This window comes from Poecilia latipinna, unplaced genomic scaffold (genome assembly GCF_001443285.1).
Source record: "Poecilia latipinna isolate Pla-1442-1.1 unplaced genomic scaffold, P_latipinna-1.0 Scaffold2258, whole genome shotgun sequence".
NCBI lineage: Eukaryota > Metazoa > Chordata > Actinopteri > Cyprinodontiformes > Poeciliidae > Poecilia > Poecilia latipinna.
Window position 1 is genome coordinate 51999 of NW_015114874.1, and position 20465 is coordinate 72463.

Below are 20465 nucleotides of genomic sequence, written 5' to 3' on the forward strand. Positions count from 1 at the left end.
CAGTGATGTGAAGACAAATCTTTGATGACAGGTGATGCCAAACAGGATGGTACAACCAGTTTTTGAGATAAATCACTATTTCACACAGTGCCAGATTAGCATAGATACCCGTTATCCCTTGCTAAGTAAGTAAAAATCAATATTTGAGACAAACTTTTTGAATTTGCTCGAGCTATCTTTGAAATTAAAATAGTTTTGATGATCTGAGACCTCCAGCTGTATGTGGCGAGTGATTCCCCAGGTATTCCTACCTGATCTGTTTGAGCTCTCCTGCGAGGATCTGCAGGTAGTACAATGCTCGTCCCACAGCGAGCACCACTTGTGTATGATTGCAGGCGGCTACGCTGATGTTCTTGCCCTGCGGCTCCTTCCATTCACTAACCAAGGCCTTGCTGTCCTGGACCACCAAGCGCACAGAGCCTGATGTGATCTGGAGGGACACAGAGACCTTTTAGGAACAATAACTCGGCTGCAAAGACAATTTAAGAGGAAATAAAGAGCTAAGCTTTTCTTGTGGAGCTTAAGAATGAAATCTTTAAAACGGAGAAAGGATTTTTAATAGAGTTGGACAGAGCAGAATAAACAGCTTTCTATCGATTGTCGAAGGAGATACTGGAATAATGATTTAACAGAATCACCTGTAGAGCAGATACACACTGAATGTTGAAAACAAGATAAAAGTGGAGCACAAACACACTGTTGTCAGATTTAATAGGAACTATCAGAATTTACTATCCTTTATTGGAAAATTAGGCACTTAAATCTGACAGTTCATCAAAAATGGCCTTTATTAGTCTACTAATACTGTGTCTTCTTATATAAAATATATGATAAGGAAACACTCATCTTTTTTTTTATAAACATGTTTATTTTCCTCTAACTGTATCTGTAAAAGCTTGAGAATACAATGCCTGAGGCTAAAGCAACATACACATTTATTATTCCTAACTGTAATGATTTAAAAAGAGCCATGCAGCAACGAAGAGACTCGAAAACAAGAGAAAAGGAGCTATAGAGACCTCATTATTAGACTGCAGCAGGTACAGAGAGGAGTGGAACTATAAATGGAGGTGTTGCGCTGTTTGAAAGGCCAGTAATACGACTGTGTAATGAGATGTGAAAGTAGCATATATTTGATACAGGACGCCTAATAGAATCCTTGAAATCAGCTGCAGAAGATGGAAAACAAAATGGTTCAGGTTGTAAGGTTTGTTTTACTTTCCATGCAAAAAAGAAAGAGCTTGTTTTAATTTCTATGAATGTTTAAGCTATCTTATTTTCTTTATTCATGTGTTCTTTACATCCTCGTGGTGTGTTTCAATATGGTAATATTTGGAGTTAGCTTTAAGCTACAAACTTTCATCTCCAGGCTCACATGCTGAAAATAAAATGCTACACAAGCTATTTCTACATTGTACACTACTTCACTTTATTTATTAATTAATTAATTTTTTTTTACCATATCCAACTTTTTAATTAGCAGAATGCATTAAATATGGCTGATTTTGCTGATATAAGGTAACAAAACAATTTTGGGCAAGATTTGCCCTGGAGAACATTGAAAGGAACTGGTTGGTTCCTCTCCAACACTGTAATTAAGTGCATTGCCAAAGAAATAACAACCTTGGATTTATTTTATTTGGAATTTTTTCATATTGCTTATAAAAATTAGCATTTTAATGTGATATGCCCAATCTAAGTAGCATATAATTAAAGTGGAACCATGATGAATGGTGGAATTGTATTCAATTCCCCTAGAGTCAATACTTGGTAGACTCAATTTTCTCTCCGTTCTCTGAAAAACAACCTGAGATAGACTGGATGGACAGCTTCTATGAAAAGCAATTTACAAACCCGATAGTTTTGCATTAAGTTCTGGACACTGACTAGGCCATTCTAACTGCTCTTATTTACACCAGGGATGGCCAACTTCAGTCCTCTATAGACGGGGTCCTTTATGTTTAAGATATGTCCCCATCGCCCCGACACAGTAGAATCAATGGTTGATATACTTCCTCTGTATTTTATCAAGTTCTGCAGAGGCTTCATAATGAACCATTCATTTAATTCAAGTGTATGAAACCAGGGGTGAATCTAAATCACCCGATTTGCACCATTCCTTTGTGACTCTGGATTTGTGGTTGCCGTCCTGCTGCAGAAAGAGCAGTCAGGCCAGTGCAGGGATATTTTTCAACAACTTATTGCTTAATGTACATGAATATGCTTTCATGATGCTGTTTGTTCTCTTACGTTTTCTAATAAACCTTTACAGACCAGCTGTTTTCATACCAACACTAATTAGACAACTTATGAAGGGAAATAGTTGCTCTGTCAACATAAAGAGGCTGAACATAAATGTATAATTGTTATATTTTAATTTGCGAGTACAGCTTCATACCACTTATAATTGTCTTAACTTCACAATTATGAGGTATTTAGAGATGATTTATCACTAGATTTTAAAGCTAGAACGTTACAAAACATGAAAAAGTTAAAGGAGTATGAATACTTTAGCAAGAATGATGCGATAGTAATGATACTAATGGTTTATATCAAACAGCCTCCAAATCTCCTAAGGGAAAACAATGCAACCCAAGTTAGCAATGATGATACAATGCCAAACGTAAAACACTAGAATGTTTGACAAACAAAAATGTGATGCTTTTTATTTTGTTTGTTTTAAGTCAAATGTAGTTTTATTTTCATCTGGAACAAAATAAATATGCAGCAAAGCACCTCCACAATAAAAAATATGTGTTGTCTCACAAGCGCGACATACATCTCATAGATGCTGTATTTATGACCAGTTCCGCTGTTAGTTCCACATTAACTTGTCTGAGCTCTGATTGGTCCCCTTTGAGGGGAGCACGTAGGCTTTTCTTGATACTCAGCATTGTTTAAAAGCTGCGCCTTTATATTCTCAGCATGTTATAGGACATGCTGAGGAAGAAGGCACATTCAGCCTGCTTGAACCTGTTTACCAGAATAAGCTGCACAACGTTTTTACAGCGAGGTTAATTAAAACAGCAAAGCTGGTGCAGGATGATGGACCAAAATAATGAGCTGCACCGATGCTAAAAGGCTGCGAAGGCCTGCAGAGTCAGGCATCATACACATCATGCATTATAAACAATGCTTTCATGTTACATGAAATCATTTTATTTATAGTCCATAAAAAAATACTGCTGCACACACAGGTTTTTATGTCTTTACAAATTTAAAAAGACAAATTTCTGCATTCTGTTGCGGTTGATTCATTATATTGCTGTAAACCCTCTATTATTGTCAATGTGACAGCTAAAGGAAAAACAAAGCATGTCTCATTCTGAAACTTTAAAGATGAATTTAAATGAAAGTAAACATCTATCAAATTAGTTTATATTAGCCCTGAAGGACAGAGGTGCGAGACCAATTTTAAAACCTGAATAACATAAATAACTACTTTTATTGCGAGGTAATAGAAATCTTAACATTTTCCAGTATTAAAGCATGAGCAGAGCTATCACAAGAGCCTAAATATTTATTTGTCAGAATGGCCTGCAGGAATGATCTTCATTTAAAAAAAAAAAAAAAAAAACAGGTTTAAAGTTGAATTTAAATGAGGCACAATATTCATTACTGGCAAGTATAAAACACATGAAATCGTTTTGCTGCCCTTATACTTTGGACTATCCAAATAAATCACTTAAAAATCAGATTCAGCATAGTGTTCATAAAATAATCAAAGAGCACAATTAAATGTACATGTTTAGAAATTAATTCTGGATTTGCGAGATGATTAAGTCGATTTTAAGTTGGAATGAGTAAAAATTGCAAATAAGATCAACAAATCTCTTCTGTCTTTGAGATTTAAATGTTTTTAGATAGTCAAAAATAGACTTTAATAGACAAAGAGAACCAGATATATATACATGAGTCATGCCTTGACAGCATATCACTTAGTGGCTATAATCTTAAAGTCACATACTGCCGGGAGAAACTCTGTGGAAAAGTGTTTCGGGATTGGATTTTACATAAACTGCAGTAATAACCCACAGATCTTTAATAATTAAAGCCTCGTAGGAACAGTGACCACAGAGATGCTTTCATTACGGCTTAATATTGATGAGATCAGCAACCCTAATGGTTGTTGTAATTCATATCTGAGGACATAAAGATCCAAAGTTCTTTGGCACAACTTTTACTGCATGGAGAGACAGAAACCTGGTGATGCAACTCCTGAAGTGCTGAGAAGTTACCATTGGAGTTTGAGCTTGTGCCTTTAAAAAATAGCATTGGTAAATTAATGAAGTTGTTATTTCAGTTTTGTTTAGTTTTTTTTTTTTAATATCCCAGAACATAAACTGTAAAATATTCCAACCTTATCAGTTCAAATCTCTTAAATATGCTTTAATGAGTCTTACTACCTCAGCCTCCACAAAAACACTGAAATCAGAAGGCCCTGCTTCATTTGTTCAACTATCCCCACTAAGTTTCACTGATTCTATTTATGTATTTGAATGCGAACAACAGTTGGATATTCGTTCATTCATTAATTGATATTCAGGATGGGTTACAAACCTGAATGAGTTGTTTGTGTGCAACATTTCCACAGTAAAATGTCTGCTGGTTGTCCACAAAACCTGGCAGCTCGGTTTCCTCAACCTCCTCTCCGCTCAGCATCAACACTCTGGGAGGGGAAGAAGAAAAAAAAAAGTAACAATATAGCAGATTTCTACAATCAGACTTTATGCCATAAATATCCAGCAGGTTGCACAGTAGACCCTCACCTCGTCTGACCCACGAAAGACAGTACCAACATATCATCAGTCTCCCGGCCTGCCTCAGAGCGAAGTGGCCACAAACCTGGAGGGGAAGGATTCAAGGATACATTGTAATTACAGCACCATTCTGCAGTGATCGATCTCAATCTTTAACTATTCCATTTGTTGAATGCAAACATTTTTGAAGATGAATCGGCTGCAGATTCTTCTCAGAGAGCAAATCGATTGGCAAGTAAATAATTGCCCCTCTTGGCGAAACAAGGGGGCAGGCCAGCAGCTGGGACTTTCGGGGCAGCCGGTGTCAATAAATAGCTGAAGCCTAACAAGTGCAGGCGGACTTTTCAGTGGCCTGTGTGTCTTGTTTAGGCATCAGACAAATCCTTAGAGAGGAACCTAATTTTGCGGGATTAAAAAGGTCGTTAAAACCTGACGGCATTTCTCCACTTGACAGTTTCCCCACAGCGGACGCTGTAGAGTTCTTCGGTTCACTAAATGGAAACAAATGTCGCCAAAACCCGACACTGGCAACTTTCCTGGTGCTTTGAAAGCAACATGCCAAGACCTATGACATGCTTGCCATCTGCCCGGTCTCGGGTGCCAAGTGTGGATGAGCAAACAGCTGGCACCTTGGCTGCTGGGGCAAACAGATGTGCAGGTTGAAGTACCTTCTACTGGCGAGTCAGCGGAGGATTAAGGGCTTGATAAAGTCAGGACTTAAGAGGGAGCCGCTGGATGAGACAGAGGACTCAACAAACAGGAGACACAAACCTTTGATTCCCGGCAGGTCGATGCTGGCATGCTCGTGAATCCCAATGCCGTTGCGGATGATCCGCAGAGAACCCTCCTTGAACGCGCCAGAGCATGTCACCAGCTGGAAACAATAGAGAAAGATAAAGTCACAGAATAACACCAGTTTGAGTTCTCCGTTCTTAAATTCTAATGAAATCCATCCACTTTTTATGACAAAAGTCAAGATTGCAGGCTTTAATAACTGAGAATGAACTTAAAATGTGAGAGCTTGGTGACATTAGAAATAAAGGGAAACTAATGGATCAAATTACAAGCAATTAACTTCGGCTTTAGTTAAAGTGAAAAATATTTCAGAAGCTGAAAGTTATTCATTTTTCAGAAGATCTTGGTATTTCAAAATAATGATCTGATTTTAATAAACAATAGATCATTTCATGTGATTAGGCACAGCTTATATTATTATCAAGTAGAGATAGATTTTAAATGTTTATTGATGCTACGGCTTCAGCTAACAAAAATGCCACAATTTAGTTTCTGAGAAAATGTAAATTTTACATTAAACCAATAAAAAACATTTTTAAAAGCTAAACGTGGTCATGCTCTGACCTCATAACTTCAAACATGCCTTTCTTGGGCTGCTGGTCAGATGTCCAAAGTCCTCTTTTTGCATTTAATTTGGAAATCAAGGCCTGAGTGTTTAGAGGAAGAGCAGAGAGACACACAATCCAAGTTTTGGATTGTGTTTGAGGTCCATTGTGAAGCTTCTGATGATTTAGGGATCCACGCCATCTGTTGGTGTCGGTTCACTGTGATTTGTCACATCTAACGTCTACCAGGAAATTTCAACCTTCCCCTGATGAAAAGCTTTATGTAGTGGGAGTTGGCACTTGCCCACGCTGACAAAAGTGTCAGAGAAACGCTGCATCAGCTCAGTGTCGTATATAAAACCCTTGGTTGTGAATTCATCGTCATTGTCTTTTTCTTGGGTTTATTGGCAGTTGACAAACAACTATTTGGTGTGTATTACCTACTCCAACTGGTGAGGGGTAAGAGTCAGAGAGGTAATATAGTTCAGTTATACTTAAAATGATTATGATTATGTCAGTTTCTACAAAAAAAAAGGGGAGAATTATTTACGTTTGCGTACTTTACCTCAATTTTAATTCAGAACTCCATATTGAGCACAGGTATTATTATGGTATTGTTTCATTTTCAGATATTTTACTGCTCAGAAATGTTTATGTAAACACTATTAAAGTAATGTGTACCATTATACTGTTCAGATGTGTAGGAAAACTTTAAGAGCCAAGTAATATTTCAAATTATTAATTGGTAATCCAATGAATTATTTGAATGCTACTTATTACTAAATCAATACTGAAGTATTTAAAGTAATTTTGAATCGAAACCGAATTGTAATCGAAAGAATTAAAATTGAATTGTGAGGTTTTTAACAATACTCTACCCTTTGTGTAAGCCGAGCTTGTTAAAATCCCACAGAGAATCTACATAATATGACTTTTAGCTTTTAAATTTATTTTTTTAAATAAATTACTTTTATGAGGAGATCCCATATCACCGACAAAATCTTAAAAACTTTACATTGAATCAAATTAAAATGCAACACATCGCTCCAGATGCATGTCCAGGTAGAAGAGCCGTCGCCTATCTGCATTTCAGCAGCTCTGTGCTGAATCAGTTCACCGCAAAACTTCTGAGACCATCATTAAGAAACATGACAGCATTATGATCCAACACCACAGAGGTTAATAAATCTGCTTTTCTGTGCAGCCTGACTGCAGTGCGCCCGAATGTTATTTATTCATCTAGTCATGGTACACTAACAAGATTAACACCAGGCTCACATAATCTCACCCTGTACCACCTGCCACCCAACAGTTTCATCTTGATGCAAACAGTCATGATTGACCTGGCAACCCCCCCAAACATGTTCTCAAATGCCCTGACATAGTCAGATTCACTCTCAGGCGATTCCCAGGGCTCTGATAATCTTCTCCATTTTTTTTATTTAGCAAAAGCCAAATATTAAGCTGCACATCTGTGCCCATAATATTCTGCTGGGACTACACGTTGAGCTGTTATGCTTTTTTTTTTTTCTGAGAGAGGTCAAACTGCATTTCGTCTGGGAAATTGTGCCTTAGTGCTCTGCGTCTGTTTTTTTCTCCCCATTAACAGTCTTGGAATGCGTGTGCATCAATTAACTGAGTAAAATGCTCAATGGATTTGCAGCAAATGGCAAATTAAAACAATTGGGATTAGATTTAGTTCTGGACCTCAACACAATGAAATGAGACAGACAGTGTGTATGGATGAAAGCGGTACGTGGCTGATGGCGCGCTCGTCTCTGCCCAGAGACTGCTGCCTTTGGAAGCGGATCCAGTGCCCTGAAGCCTGGAGTCGAACCCTGCCAACAAAACCTTCTGCACAGCATCTCTGTTTCCCTTTATTCCACTGCTTCACTGAATCTACACAAAGTAAGATAAATGGTCAAATAAGAAACCTGGTTTTGCAAAACTATGAAATCTTAATGGGAATATATTACGGTCATGCCAAAGGCTCACACAATCCTTCAGTTTGTGGTTGCATATAAAGAATGGATTAGATTTTTGATGTAGCAAAAAAAGTGCAGACAAAAAAAAATAATATATATATATATATATATATATATACCTGCATTTTAAATGTGACATTAAAATTCAATCTGGGTTAGCCTGGCTTATTTCACAAAACACAGTTTGACATTTACTCAAGGTAAAATGAAATGAGGAACGGTTAGCATACATGCAGATGACTAATATGAGGTCTTTAAAGTTACAAAGAGTGTTGGAAATACCGAAGGAAAAGACCTAAACAACAATCTGCCTTTTGCAAATTGAACATGAAGAGCAATTGAGGCGTGTGTACTCGAGAAGCATTTTAACATTGAAAATAACCGCAATCCAAGGAAATAATAGCTGACCCAGCTTGGATGCCACAACACTAGATGAATATTAATGCAGTGCACCAAAATCACTGGCAAAGTACAAAACCCTGAAGGAGATGAGAACAAGTGAAGTTACAAAGTCTTGACTTTAAGATGAAAGAAACACAAAGACAGGACAAACCGAAATAAAGAAGATCTGGACATTTACCTGGCCCTGACCCTGCCTCTCCAGGTCCACCACACACATGTCCACAATGGGCCCCAGATTGGTGAACGTCTCCATTACCGTGACGTAGGAGCCCTGCTCGTTGCTGTCCACGTTAAGCTGCAGGCACAAACAGGAACAGAGGATAAATGGTGTCATTTTTTACTAAGTTAGCAACACCGGAAGTCTGAAAATAAAATATAGTAAACTTCAAATGAAAGACTAAAGGTGTACCTGTTTGAACAAGACATAAAATCCAAAAATATACAAAATATATGTTTTAAAGTTTTCAAGGACTGATCTGGGATCAAAGGGTTGGGGGATTTGGTCTGGTAGACGAGATTAAAGCTGTGAATTGTAGGTTAGTGTTCAGACTTTACGCAGCTTTATCTGTGCTGCTTTTGTCTGGTTTAAGCGCATTAAACTTCAATGGACATTTAAACTAGACAAACTGAAATTTATTGAAATCTATAGTATCTTATCTGTTTGTATATATTTTTTGTGGCATGTAATGAATGCAGAATTTAGATAGGAAAATAAATTGTTTCTGATTTTGGAGGGAAATTAGCTTCATTAGTGACCTTAACCCTAATGTTTCAATAAACTTAGCAATGTGTTAGTCTTTGTTTTTTTGCTGCTTACCTTCACAAGCTGGGAGTCTCCCAATCTGGATCCAACAAACACCACACCATTGTCCAGGTAGGTCAAGCACTCAGCTATAGAGGTCTGCCAGCAATGAGAGACACATACAATTCTATGTCAGGTCAAGCCAAAACTATTGTACTCATAAATTATGCTTTCCACAATATCATTGTCAAAACTACAAAAGAAAAAAAAAACACTTTACATTCAATTCAATAATACTTTATTCATCCCAATGAAAACTAAATGTTGTCCTGACTCCTAACATCCAAGTATCTTCAGACTTCATTCATTCTGGATGGTCATGCTTTAGGCGAGAAGGATTTCCTGTAGTTGTCAGTCTTGCAATGAATCTGGACAAGGCTCTGACTGAAGACTGTTGTTGTATGACAGTCTCAAGACTGTCCTGACAACCTAACAGCTCAATTTTCAAAAAGTGATATTTCACAGTAACGTTTAGTGAATGACACTAAAAGACAGAGTTGTTAGCAGCACTGCTAATCTGCCTCATTTGCTTTTAGCGCTCATTTGCTTTTAGCGCTCCTCTTTAAATGTCTGTCTGGTTGCATGATTAGAAAGTCAAGCAGAAAGAGACATTGGACATTGATCATCTTTTTCATTATGATCAATGAAAAAGATGGATGAAAACCAGTTTTAACTTCATGTGTTATAAATAAGAATACACCTGAAGCATCTTCATTTTAAGTTTATAACACGTGGGCTTTTATAAAAAGACTTAAAAATGTTTATAGCAAAGAACTGCTGTCCAACTAACCAACAGAAAGGTGAGTTCAGTTAATGTACACAAAAATCTGTCTGCTGTAATTAGAATATGAACTTAAGTGCAAGTTAACGGCTTACCTAATGTAGAATTAGGAAAACAATTAGGATTTTCATTTCATTTTCTGGCATGAGAAAAAAAAAACAGAACTGTTTTTGCAGCTTGTTTGGCAAACTCATTTACTGAGCATAAAAAATGCACGATGTTATTGATGCAACAATATCTGAAGACTTTTCTGTTCGACATTCCAATCAAAAGCTGCTCATGTCTGCCCAAACTAGCTTACAGTTCTACATTTTTTTTTTTTTTGGAAAAGCAATCCATCTCTTGCTGAACACTCAGTCTGCTTGATTGCTTCTGCATCACTCAGAACAAGAAACAAGGGTTCTCGCCTCTCCAAACTCACAGGAAGGTCGTTGCAAGAAGAGTGCTGCACATTAAAAGCTGTATATTTCGAACATGGGATCAGTTTTGAGCACAATATTAAAATAGTCATTGTCTGAAAACTCCCTTAAGTGATAGACATTTTGGCAAAAGACAACAAGGAGCAGGCTCAATTTTTTCCCCCCTCATCTTCCGTAGAAATACCATTAAAGAGTCAATCGTAACAAAACAAAAAAAAATCAACAAGCAAGATAATGGATGACTGAAATAACTAGAGAAGCAAATGGGAGAAATGCCAGAGGACAGTCAGGTGGATAAACAGAGTGAAGACAGACTGAGATAAGGAGGCAGGGTGGAGAAGATAAATGAGCACCTCTCCCAGCAGCTCCACATGCAGGTCCTTCAGAGCCACGGTGCCGTCCATTAGCTCCTCCTTCTCCAGGAGCAGCATGAACAGACGACCCTCCATGTCTCCCAGCAGGTAGCGCGACCCATTGGGGTCCACCCGGTTGTGGCAGACAATGGTACTTTGCTGCAAGGAAAAGAGCAGAATTCAAATAAATATTTCAAAAAGAACATGAAGGGTTCATAGTCGTTTTAAGGAAAATGAATGAATTCATATCAAAATGACCTCTAAAGGGCAGAAATTTTATTTAAAAAAATATATATATTTGAATTTCTCAAATGCTCTTTACTCTGTAAATTATTGTTAAATCCCGCGTGGGTTTTGTTTTTTGCTCTGGATCAATAGAATTAGTTTTGATACATATCAGGAACAGCAACATAAGCTCGCAACATTATTATTGTAATCAACATTATTATCATGGTTGCAGGTAGTTTTTGGTGTGGATGGGTCTTTAGATACCAAATCTGTTTTTTCAACCGTCACACAACACAGAGAGCACGGAGGAGGAATTTTAAGTAGTTTTTACCTCGACCAGCTTTGGAATTGTTTGGAACTAGTGTCGAAACTGACAGGGACAAAACATTGGGAGTGGTTTGTTTGTGTTTCAGCGGGACATGACTGCACACAGATACTAAAGACTCTGTGATGCGTCTCTGCCAGCCTTTCAGACAGCACTTCAGATGCCCTTTTTTTAGCGCTGCTAAAGCGAAGGACTACTCCATGAGGTCATTCCTGCCCAACGTACTACAATGTAACAACAGTCTCCTTTTTTTTAATGAAACCATTTCTATTTTAGAAATACTTCTTTCTTTAAAGTCCCTTTGGGAATCACCAAAGTACTTTGCAGTTAAACTGTTTTTCTTAAATACTAGCTGTAGCAGATTTTATACTTTAGTTTTAAAAATAGTTCTAAGTTCAAATTGGAGTCCAAGAAAGAAAGCAACCAGTCCAGAACTGCACAACTGTAAAGGAAATGAAAAAACAGTAAAAGTTATTTAAATACAGCAAACCACATACAGAATTTGAATACAAATATACTCAATTGTAGAACTTCCTCCACTGATTTGATAGTTTTACCAATTCAAAATATTCCTAAAAACTCTCTGCAGAGGATTTGTTCATCTGATTCAATGCTGAATCCTTTTCTGAGGGAGAAACATCTTTTCCATTGTGGCCAGCCTCTCACCATCTTTAAAACTACAACATTTGGCAAGAGGACAACAGCATGAGACATTTTAAAGACCACAAATAACCTTTAGTGCCCTCTGCAGGACAAGGTATGCAATACTACTGCACATAAAGAGAGGTGCATTTCTACCTTGTATTGTATTGCATTGTATTAGAATATTACCACGTTAATTAATTTCAAGTAGTTCATATCAAAGTGGTACTTATGCTCATACTATGCATGCATTACACACGCAACGACATATTTTAAAAATATGGTTGTATTATCTTTTAAGATCATGGGTTCAAGCAAATAAAAATCCAACACCATCCAACACCAAAAAGAATTAATTTTTTTTTTTAAATGATGTCCATGTATTGTGCTGTATATACACTCAGTACTTGGTCAGAGCACATTTTGTATGAATTACATCCTCAATGCAGAAGGGATGGATGTGATCAGTCTGCAGCGGTGTTAAGAAATGGTTGCTTTAATATCAAACTTCAGCTTGAAAGCGTATTAGCAGGGGGCCAGCATGAAATGCTCTAAAATGTCCTGGTCATTGGATTTCCTCACTTTCAACTTGACAGAACACAGTGGACCAACACCAGACATGGCCTGCCTTCCAAATCAAATCATTACCAAATTTCCACTCCTTTACTTCCAAACCATGACAAGATGCTTCTACACATCTCTTCTGCAACTCCAGTTGCAGTCAGTCCTTGTTTACTTCCACAAATTCTTGAAATCACCATATTTTGGTTGTCCCAGTTGTGTGTGCATCTTTTTTTTTTTTTTTTTCTACCACACTTTTTCCTTCCACTCAACTTTTTATTGTTAGGCTTGGAAGTTTAGCTTATTTGGTTGAAGTACTGAAATTCATTGAAAACATCAAAATCATATCATATATAATGTTTTTTATTAAGAGGAAAATACTCAAGAAAGCAGTCGATAATGCTGAAGAAAAAAAATTACTTAAAATGTAATTAAAATCTACAGTGGTCCTAGAAGGATTTTGAAACAAATTTAAAATTCCCTTACGAAAATAATAATAACGAGAAATTGCTCCACTTTTCAGAAGAAGATATTGCTGTTGTCACTCTCTGCTATACAAGCCGAAACAATTTCTCATTTACCTGCATGTAGAATTGTTACCTTATTATGTTGAAACTTACTGTTTCGATAGAGTTTTCAAACCTCTGATTTGGCTGAATCAAAGCTAGACACCTCATGCATAATTGACTGCATCATGTATATTTGGCAGACATTCCTCCTCTGTTTTCACCTTGGTGCTCCAGGACAACATTTTATAATTACCTGGCAAGAAGTGCAGTTTCAATCAACTCCAATGATTACAAGAAAACAACAACAAAAAAAAAACAGACTAAATATTCACACCTTTTCAACATTTAAAAATAGACTGACAAGTCATATTTACCCCTAAAACTCCTGCAACACACCTGCAAAATGAAGCTCTGTCAACACATGTTTGAACCTGTAACAGCTGGAAAATCCCAGCGGCTGCTGGAAGCTTTTAAAGATAGAAAATACCAGCAGGATGCCAATTTAAGATCATGAAAGAACTGATGGATGAGATGGATCTGAAGCATCAGTCCTGCCCTTCTGCCCCCTTCTGTTCCTGCTGAAACTTTCCCAAACAAAAGTTTAAATACCAGATAGATAAAAAAAGCAAAAAACACTATAAATAGCTGTTTTGTGTGTTTAAATTAAATTTCTTGACAAATTATGATAAAATAAACAGGCAGATTCCTGAAATAATTCCTGTAAACTGCTGAGACAAGAAGCCTTTTTTCCCCCCTCAAAATGTCAAATGTGAAAATCACAGAAAGGCTGGCACTGCATGACTGAGCCTTCAAAGAGGCACAAATGCCCTCCACTCCTAAGTCAGACTGATAAGTTACTAAGCAGCAGAGCCAAAGGCCTCGACACAAAGACACAGGAGGATAACAGCTGCGTAACTCCAAATTAGAGGCTTCTACATCAGAAGAATTTAAATGTTCTTTCCAAAATTTATGAAACCCTGGTACTCCAGCACACAAAGAGAACAGCCTCTAATTATAGAAGCAAGCGGCTGCTGAAGAGCTCCTCTGGGCATTGAGAATGTGTTCCGAGTGCTACAGACTGCAAGTTAATCTTAAGAACACTAAAACCAGTGGAAAGTGGAAGTCATCGGTAAGAAACTGCCTCTGAAAGGAATTTAACACCAATTGCCATATTCTTAATGAGTAAACATATTCACTACAGGCAAAGACGCAAGAATATGTCCAAATAATACACAAACACATCAGATAATTCTGATAGATACACAGTTTCCCACTATAAGCTATGAATATATGAATCTGTTATGCAAAGACAATGCACCAGATTTCAGACATGCTTTTGCCTTGGATGCAATATCAACCATATTTTTATTAATAAAGTGTTGCTAAGGTTTCAGTCAGCATAATTGATTATGCCTTAGAGGAATCAGATAACTAAAATGATATTTAAAGTATCAAACAGCTTCCTCTGTTGATGGATTTAGTGAGATTTTGTTTTGTTTTTCCTAAAGTCAGCAAGAGGAACAGACAACACTGCTTCCAGTACTGTGAAACTCTGTTATTTTTTTATTCAATTTCTATTATGAAATGTCATCTAGAGTCATTTATTTATCTGGTAGGGCAAAACAGGGGAAAAAAAATGTCAGATGTAAAACATTTAGCAGGTTGATAATGAATGAACACTTTGATGAAAACTGAATATTTTGATACTTTTTACCTTGATTGTTGGTGGAGCAATGGCCAGGTATTTGTCCCCATTGTGGTAGGTGATTGACTCTTGTCCTATGATTATAGCGCCACCAAATGGCTCTGGCACTAAAACACACGGACAAAGGGTAAAAGAATTATTGCTAAATTCCAGCATTTGCACAGAATTTTTCATAAAAAAATTATAAAGTTTCAAAACTCAGATGTTCTGGCACAAAAGAAATAAATGTGCTGCACAATCTTTGATCACAATTTATGCATGATTCTCTGATCATTATCTCATTTATATTAACTTCACAAAAGTGCATTAAAGTACATGTTGTTGATTTGTGTATTTATTAAGTAAAATGCTTTTTAACTGTGATTAGGGATGCTCCGATCAGGTTTTTTTTACCGCCGATTCTGATCACCCATGAGGGCCGATCACTGCCGATCATCTGGATTTGTTGTTAATTTTTTGCGTTAGGTATAAATGCTATTGTGTGATTTGGCAAAACTAAAAAATTATCTGGTAATAAATTCAGCTAATTTAGACATAAACATGCAAAATATTTGCATGTAATACACCAGCTATTCAGTCAAAAGGACAATAGGAAAACCTGCAATCAGTAAAATTATATTTAATAGTATGGTTCTCAGTACCATAAATTATACGAGTCAAATAAATCACATAATGTCAAGAAAAAAGAAAATACAAAACTTTTTGAGAGAACAGCTAGCAGATTAATCCTGTTGTTTCTGACACTAATTCTGCAGAACATAGAAAGGAGGTAGAGGAAATGGATTTATTTTGTTTTCAGAGATTATCTGATTAGCAAAGGTTTTAATACATATGTAAAATATTATTTTGTTGTTTTAGTTACATGATGCAGCTTTAAGCAGAGGTTCGGTGGGAGAGATCACTGCCAGGTGGAGCAGAAATGGAGCTACGTCTGTGAAATACTACTAGTAGCGCGCAGCTGCGGTCGAACAGTGAGAGCAGAACCGGTGTCTTACACTGCCAGCTCGTTGATTTAAATTATTTTTCAGGTTATTTGTTTAGCTTTCTGACCGTCATGCTCATCTGGGTGAGTGTTGGTAGTTGTTCGCTGCTTTACCTGCTGTCTGATCGCTCTGGATGTCTTTTTGTCCTACAGTGAGCCTCGATATAACCATACTCCATCAAGTGCTTGTTTTATAAATGTCGTATTATAAATGCATTTTGACGTGCTTCACCCCCGAGGTAACTTTCCGTTGCAACAAGCAAACGTCCCCATTCAGTCTCAGAGCGTTAAAATTCCTCACCACATTACTTAGCATTTCTTGCCACGCGCTTGCACAGTGCAAAGGAAAGAGGAAATTAGCTGCACACGCAGGCTGTGAAATGAGATACAGGTGATAGGCTTTGGTGATCGGCAACACGAGACAGTGTTCGCCAATCACCGATCATACACTTTTCCAATTATGATCGGTGGCTGATCGATCAGCACACCTCTAACTGTGATGCATTTTATGACATGAACAGGAAAACAAAAACTCAGCTTTGCAGCATTTGACCAGCTAATCACCAGTCACTGACAATTAAGAGAAAACTGACAATTTCCATTGTTTCTTATGAGACCAACTCATTGAGGGAATTTCAGATATTTCATTAAACAGATGAAAAGGAAGCTATGCTCACATTTAGCCTATAATAACTCCTTTTTCTCATTTCATTTGGATAGAATTTTTTTGTTTTAATGATTTAAGCTTGAAGATAATGAAACATGAAATCAAGCCAACTGACACTTGCAGTTCTGATTTACCTGGAATAACCATGGATGCTTCAGCCTCGACATTCTCCTGTTTCCAAGGGCCCTTGTTGAACTCCTTCTCTCTCAGAGAAACTTCGTAGGTCTTTACATGACGTCCTTGAGGGTCCTAAGACAAAGAGGAATGGTTTAGACTAAGGTAGGACACAAAAAGTTCATGCCACTAAACTGATGATTAAAGCAGTCAATATTGTGCAGTTATGTTTAAGCAAATGGAAAAGTTGTTCGAGTTGTTGTGTCAAAAGGAAAGGAGGTTTGAGATTGGGGACAAAGTCTGGATATCCAAATATTTTGACATGCTCCATTTTTTGTTTCTATCCTAAACCAGGCATGAAAAAGACTTAAACAAAATGTTCATATTTTTTTCCAGACTGTGTAGGAAGCCTGAGCTACTGCTTGGAGCTGCAGCCTTAAAAAGATTGCACCAATTAGAACATCACTATAAATAGTAAGCACAGCTAGGTTTCTGGAGGTTGATACCTTGTTTTTAACACATGAAGAGAGAACAGTAATGTGTCGTGTTAAAACCATTACTATCTTTTCACACTTGAAATATCATCACCTAAATCTGTGAAGACTATTACACTAATTCAAGAAATACAAAAACATAGTAAAATTTCTAATCAGCCGACATAAACTAAGAATCTCTAGAATGACAATAATTCTTAAGTCTGTTGTGACTATGGTGATAATTTCTGATTCAATTTGCACTGCTTGCAAGACACCTCAGCAACACGAGGTGATTTTTATTAGTTTATTTAATCTAATATCAGGGAATATAACACATCGTAGCTATAGACTAAAATTATGATAGAATTCTTCAATGTGTCAATTATGTTTCGTGCACGTACATGAATGTTGGTTTATTCATGTACCGTCTGATACCAAATAAAACCACAGTGACCCCTGCAGGCCTGACATTCCAGGCGGTTGCAGCAAAACCATCCACTTTCTGGTAATGCTGTCCAACTTCTGCTGTTGCTGTTTTGTCTTGCTGTCAGACGCTTTAGCAACTGACAACCACTTACGATAAACAAATACCCGTACCTATTGTGTAACCTATTCTCATCTGAAGAGTCTTTTTTTTTTAAAGTTGAACCTCACAGTACCTGGTAGATGAAGCAGACGGTCGGAGCCTGGCAGCCATACAAGAAGTGAACGTCGATGACCTGCAGCTCCTCCAGCCGGATGTTGAACGCCTTCAGCTCTCGGTTGTCCCGGTCCAACGGGATCACCTTGAACAATCCGTCGTACAGCCTCAGACCAATCATGCGGCATTCTGGGTCAACAATCCCAATAATCCCAGTTTCTGATGGACGTCCAATGCGATCCTGAAGAACAGGTGTGGAAATGTTTGAGGTTGGGCAAAAATATTTTTAATTTTGCAACTTCTACTGGAGATAGCAAAGCTTGTAAACTTCCCCCAATGTAAACACTTCACAATAAAAATATATAAATAAATAAATAAAAACCCACTAGAGTACTTTTAAGGCGTTACCCACCTGGACGTTGCCATGGGCACGGGTGATGATGTCAATACTCTCCCCGTTCTGTTTGTATTCCAGGATACATGCGTTGTACTTGGATGTGAGAATGAACAGCAGGTCTTTGCTCTCACCCTGGAAAAAAAAGCAAAAAACATTCAGCATTTCATTAACATGGCTTGGTACAATATAAACACGGAATAGGACAACATGAGCTGTTGCAGAATTTCTGGAAATAGACAAATGGAAAAGCTAACTTAGAAATTACTTTTAAAAGCCTTTGAACTTGCTTTTTATTCCCTCAAGTCTCCCCAGGAAACTTTCAATTTGAGCTCTTCATAAACTATGTGTTTCCTCTTCCTTTGAATTTTTAATAAATAAGTGAATGTAACCGAGACAAGAAAACTTTAAATGACTTATGCATTTGTGTAATTCCTACCTTTGGACGGAAGAGCTCCATGACAGCAATTTTGCCATACATGCCAACTTCCTTGACAGGTCTAAGTCCCTCAGCTGTGACCACATAGATCTCCAGACGTGTGTTTTTAGCGATGAGCAAATTAAGGTCCTCAGCAGAGGTGAAGTGACCTGCAAAAAACATTGCAACATTTACAAGACGGATATTACACTTTGTTCAGCAGAGAAAGGCAGGAAAATGTTTTTGACACAGTTTATCTGTCAAAAACTGATGGCCTCTCTTTCACAGCTCTAGTTGAGAACTTTAGCTATGTTAATTTTAAATGAATGAATGCATTATAAATAAAAACAACCAACAACAAGGCTGTGCAATTTTAGAAAAATATATAATCGCAATACTTTTGCCTACCAATGCAATACCAATATCTATTATAATAACGTCAATTTTTCCTTAATTAAAATGTGCCAACAAAGTTTTATGAGCTTCAATTTCACAGCCACTACAAATAGTGGTTGTGAAATTGATTTGATCTCCAAATATTGTATTTGTAGATCAAATATTTTTAGATATTTGATCTACAAATATAGATCAATTGTGGGCATCCGGAGCAGTAAGAGCCAATCCCCAAAGCTTCATATATCCCGAGAGTGCAGTATTTGCATTCAAGACATTTAAAATAAAATGAAAAAGAAGACACTGCAATAACTACTGAATTGAGATACTGAGCAGGTCTGTCAAGACTGCAGATAAATTTAAAAACAAAATTCACACTAAGGAATAAATGTCTCAGCAGAACATTTTAACCTCTACCTCAGTGAAGCTCCAAGAAGGAGCTGGTATAAACCATGGAAATATAATTTAGAGGCAATTTTACATAATGAACATATTGTAGAAGTGTAAAAGCAATCCAGAGTATTTAATTCCCAGAGAAAATAAAATAAAAAAAAGTGTCAGGAGAGATCAGAACCCGAAGACTTTCTGACAGATATATGTTTTCTTAATACTATGCAGTCCAAAATACCACTCAGACATTAAAATACAGTGTGAAAACATGTAGTTTTACCCTGAGCTTCTATCTGGCTTCCGTATGTACTTCCTAATAAAAGAAGTGTGTAAGTTTATAATGTAAATGTAGATTGTTTTTTTCTTGCTGTAATACACAAATTTCTCATGGCCTTATTAATAATCTCTCCAAGAGTAACTGCGTAAACCAAGTCATTATCTAATGCTTAGTTGAAAGTGAAATAAACCATGCCAAGTTCTAAAAAGTAAATCGCAAAATGTAAAATTATGTTTGAAAGGACGTAATTTTGAGCATTGGTTCGACTTTCTTGGAGCCAATATAAGCCAAATGAGATTTCCAAGTGTTACCAGTTATGTTTAGAAGATTGGAGCGGCTATGTGCAATTTAATTATCTGCTAGATAAGTCGCCTTTTATCTGCTGTTATATAAAAACAGCTAGCCAAAATAATAACCACGATTTAATTTATCGTATTTGAGTTGCGGAAATAATTACAGATACACTGCATATAAAGCACTCCGCCTAATATTACAGGTAAACATTTGAGCTAAAAGCCAGCAGCTAAGTGCTACAACAGGCCTGTGTGGAGCGCTATGGCTGCAGCGCGGGAGCTCAATTTGCCCGCAGGTTGCCAACGTCCCAGTCCTGCACGGATCAGTCATATTTACCTGTGATGCAGGCGTTCACTGCCGTGGGCTTCTGTGCTGTTACCACGTAGTTATAAGACATCTTGACAGCAACGGACAACAAACACCGTAGAAGTGTTTAAATCTCACACGAGTGACAAAATCATTGATAATAAAACTTCCGGAAACAGTTGGGGAAGTCGTTTAGGTTAACGACGTGCACTAATCCAGAGTTGGAGCGCCCCCTACGTACTGGAGGGTGTTTTACAGGGTACGTTTGAGATGTTGGCGCACTTGTCACTCAAAATCCAAAA

The 20465-nt window shown here is 37.2% G+C and overlaps 1 protein-coding gene across 2 annotated transcripts in view; it reads right to left on the reverse strand.

Moving 5' to 3' along the window:
* Nucleotides 1-20368, reverse strand: part of ddb1 (damage-specific DNA binding protein 1) — a 67156-nt gene extending 46788 nt beyond the window's left edge. For both annotated transcript variants that reach the window (XR_001422283.1, XM_015018260.1), the window contains exons 1-13: nt 20194-20368; nt 18525-18673; nt 18104-18220; nt 17711-17932; nt 16596-16710; nt 14822-14919; nt 10843-11001; nt 9305-9388; nt 8666-8782; nt 5532-5634; nt 4770-4845; nt 4561-4669; nt 252-430 (exon numbers count right to left, since the gene is read on the reverse strand). Coding sequence is in view for 1 of the 2 variants with exons in the window: in XM_015018260.1 (XP_014873746.1) it covers nt 252-430; nt 4561-4669; nt 4770-4845; nt 5532-5634; nt 8666-8782; nt 9305-9388; nt 10843-11001; nt 14822-14919; nt 16596-16710; nt 17711-17932; nt 18104-18220; nt 18525-18673; nt 20194-20254 (1589 nt within the window). In the remaining variant the exon portion in view is untranslated. The remainder of the gene's footprint in view (nt 1-251; nt 431-4560; nt 4670-4769; nt 4846-5531; nt 5635-8665; nt 8783-9304; nt 9389-10842; nt 11002-14821; nt 14920-16595; nt 16711-17710; nt 17933-18103; nt 18221-18524; nt 18674-20193) is intronic.
* Between the last annotated feature and the right edge of the window lie 97 nt (nt 20369-20465).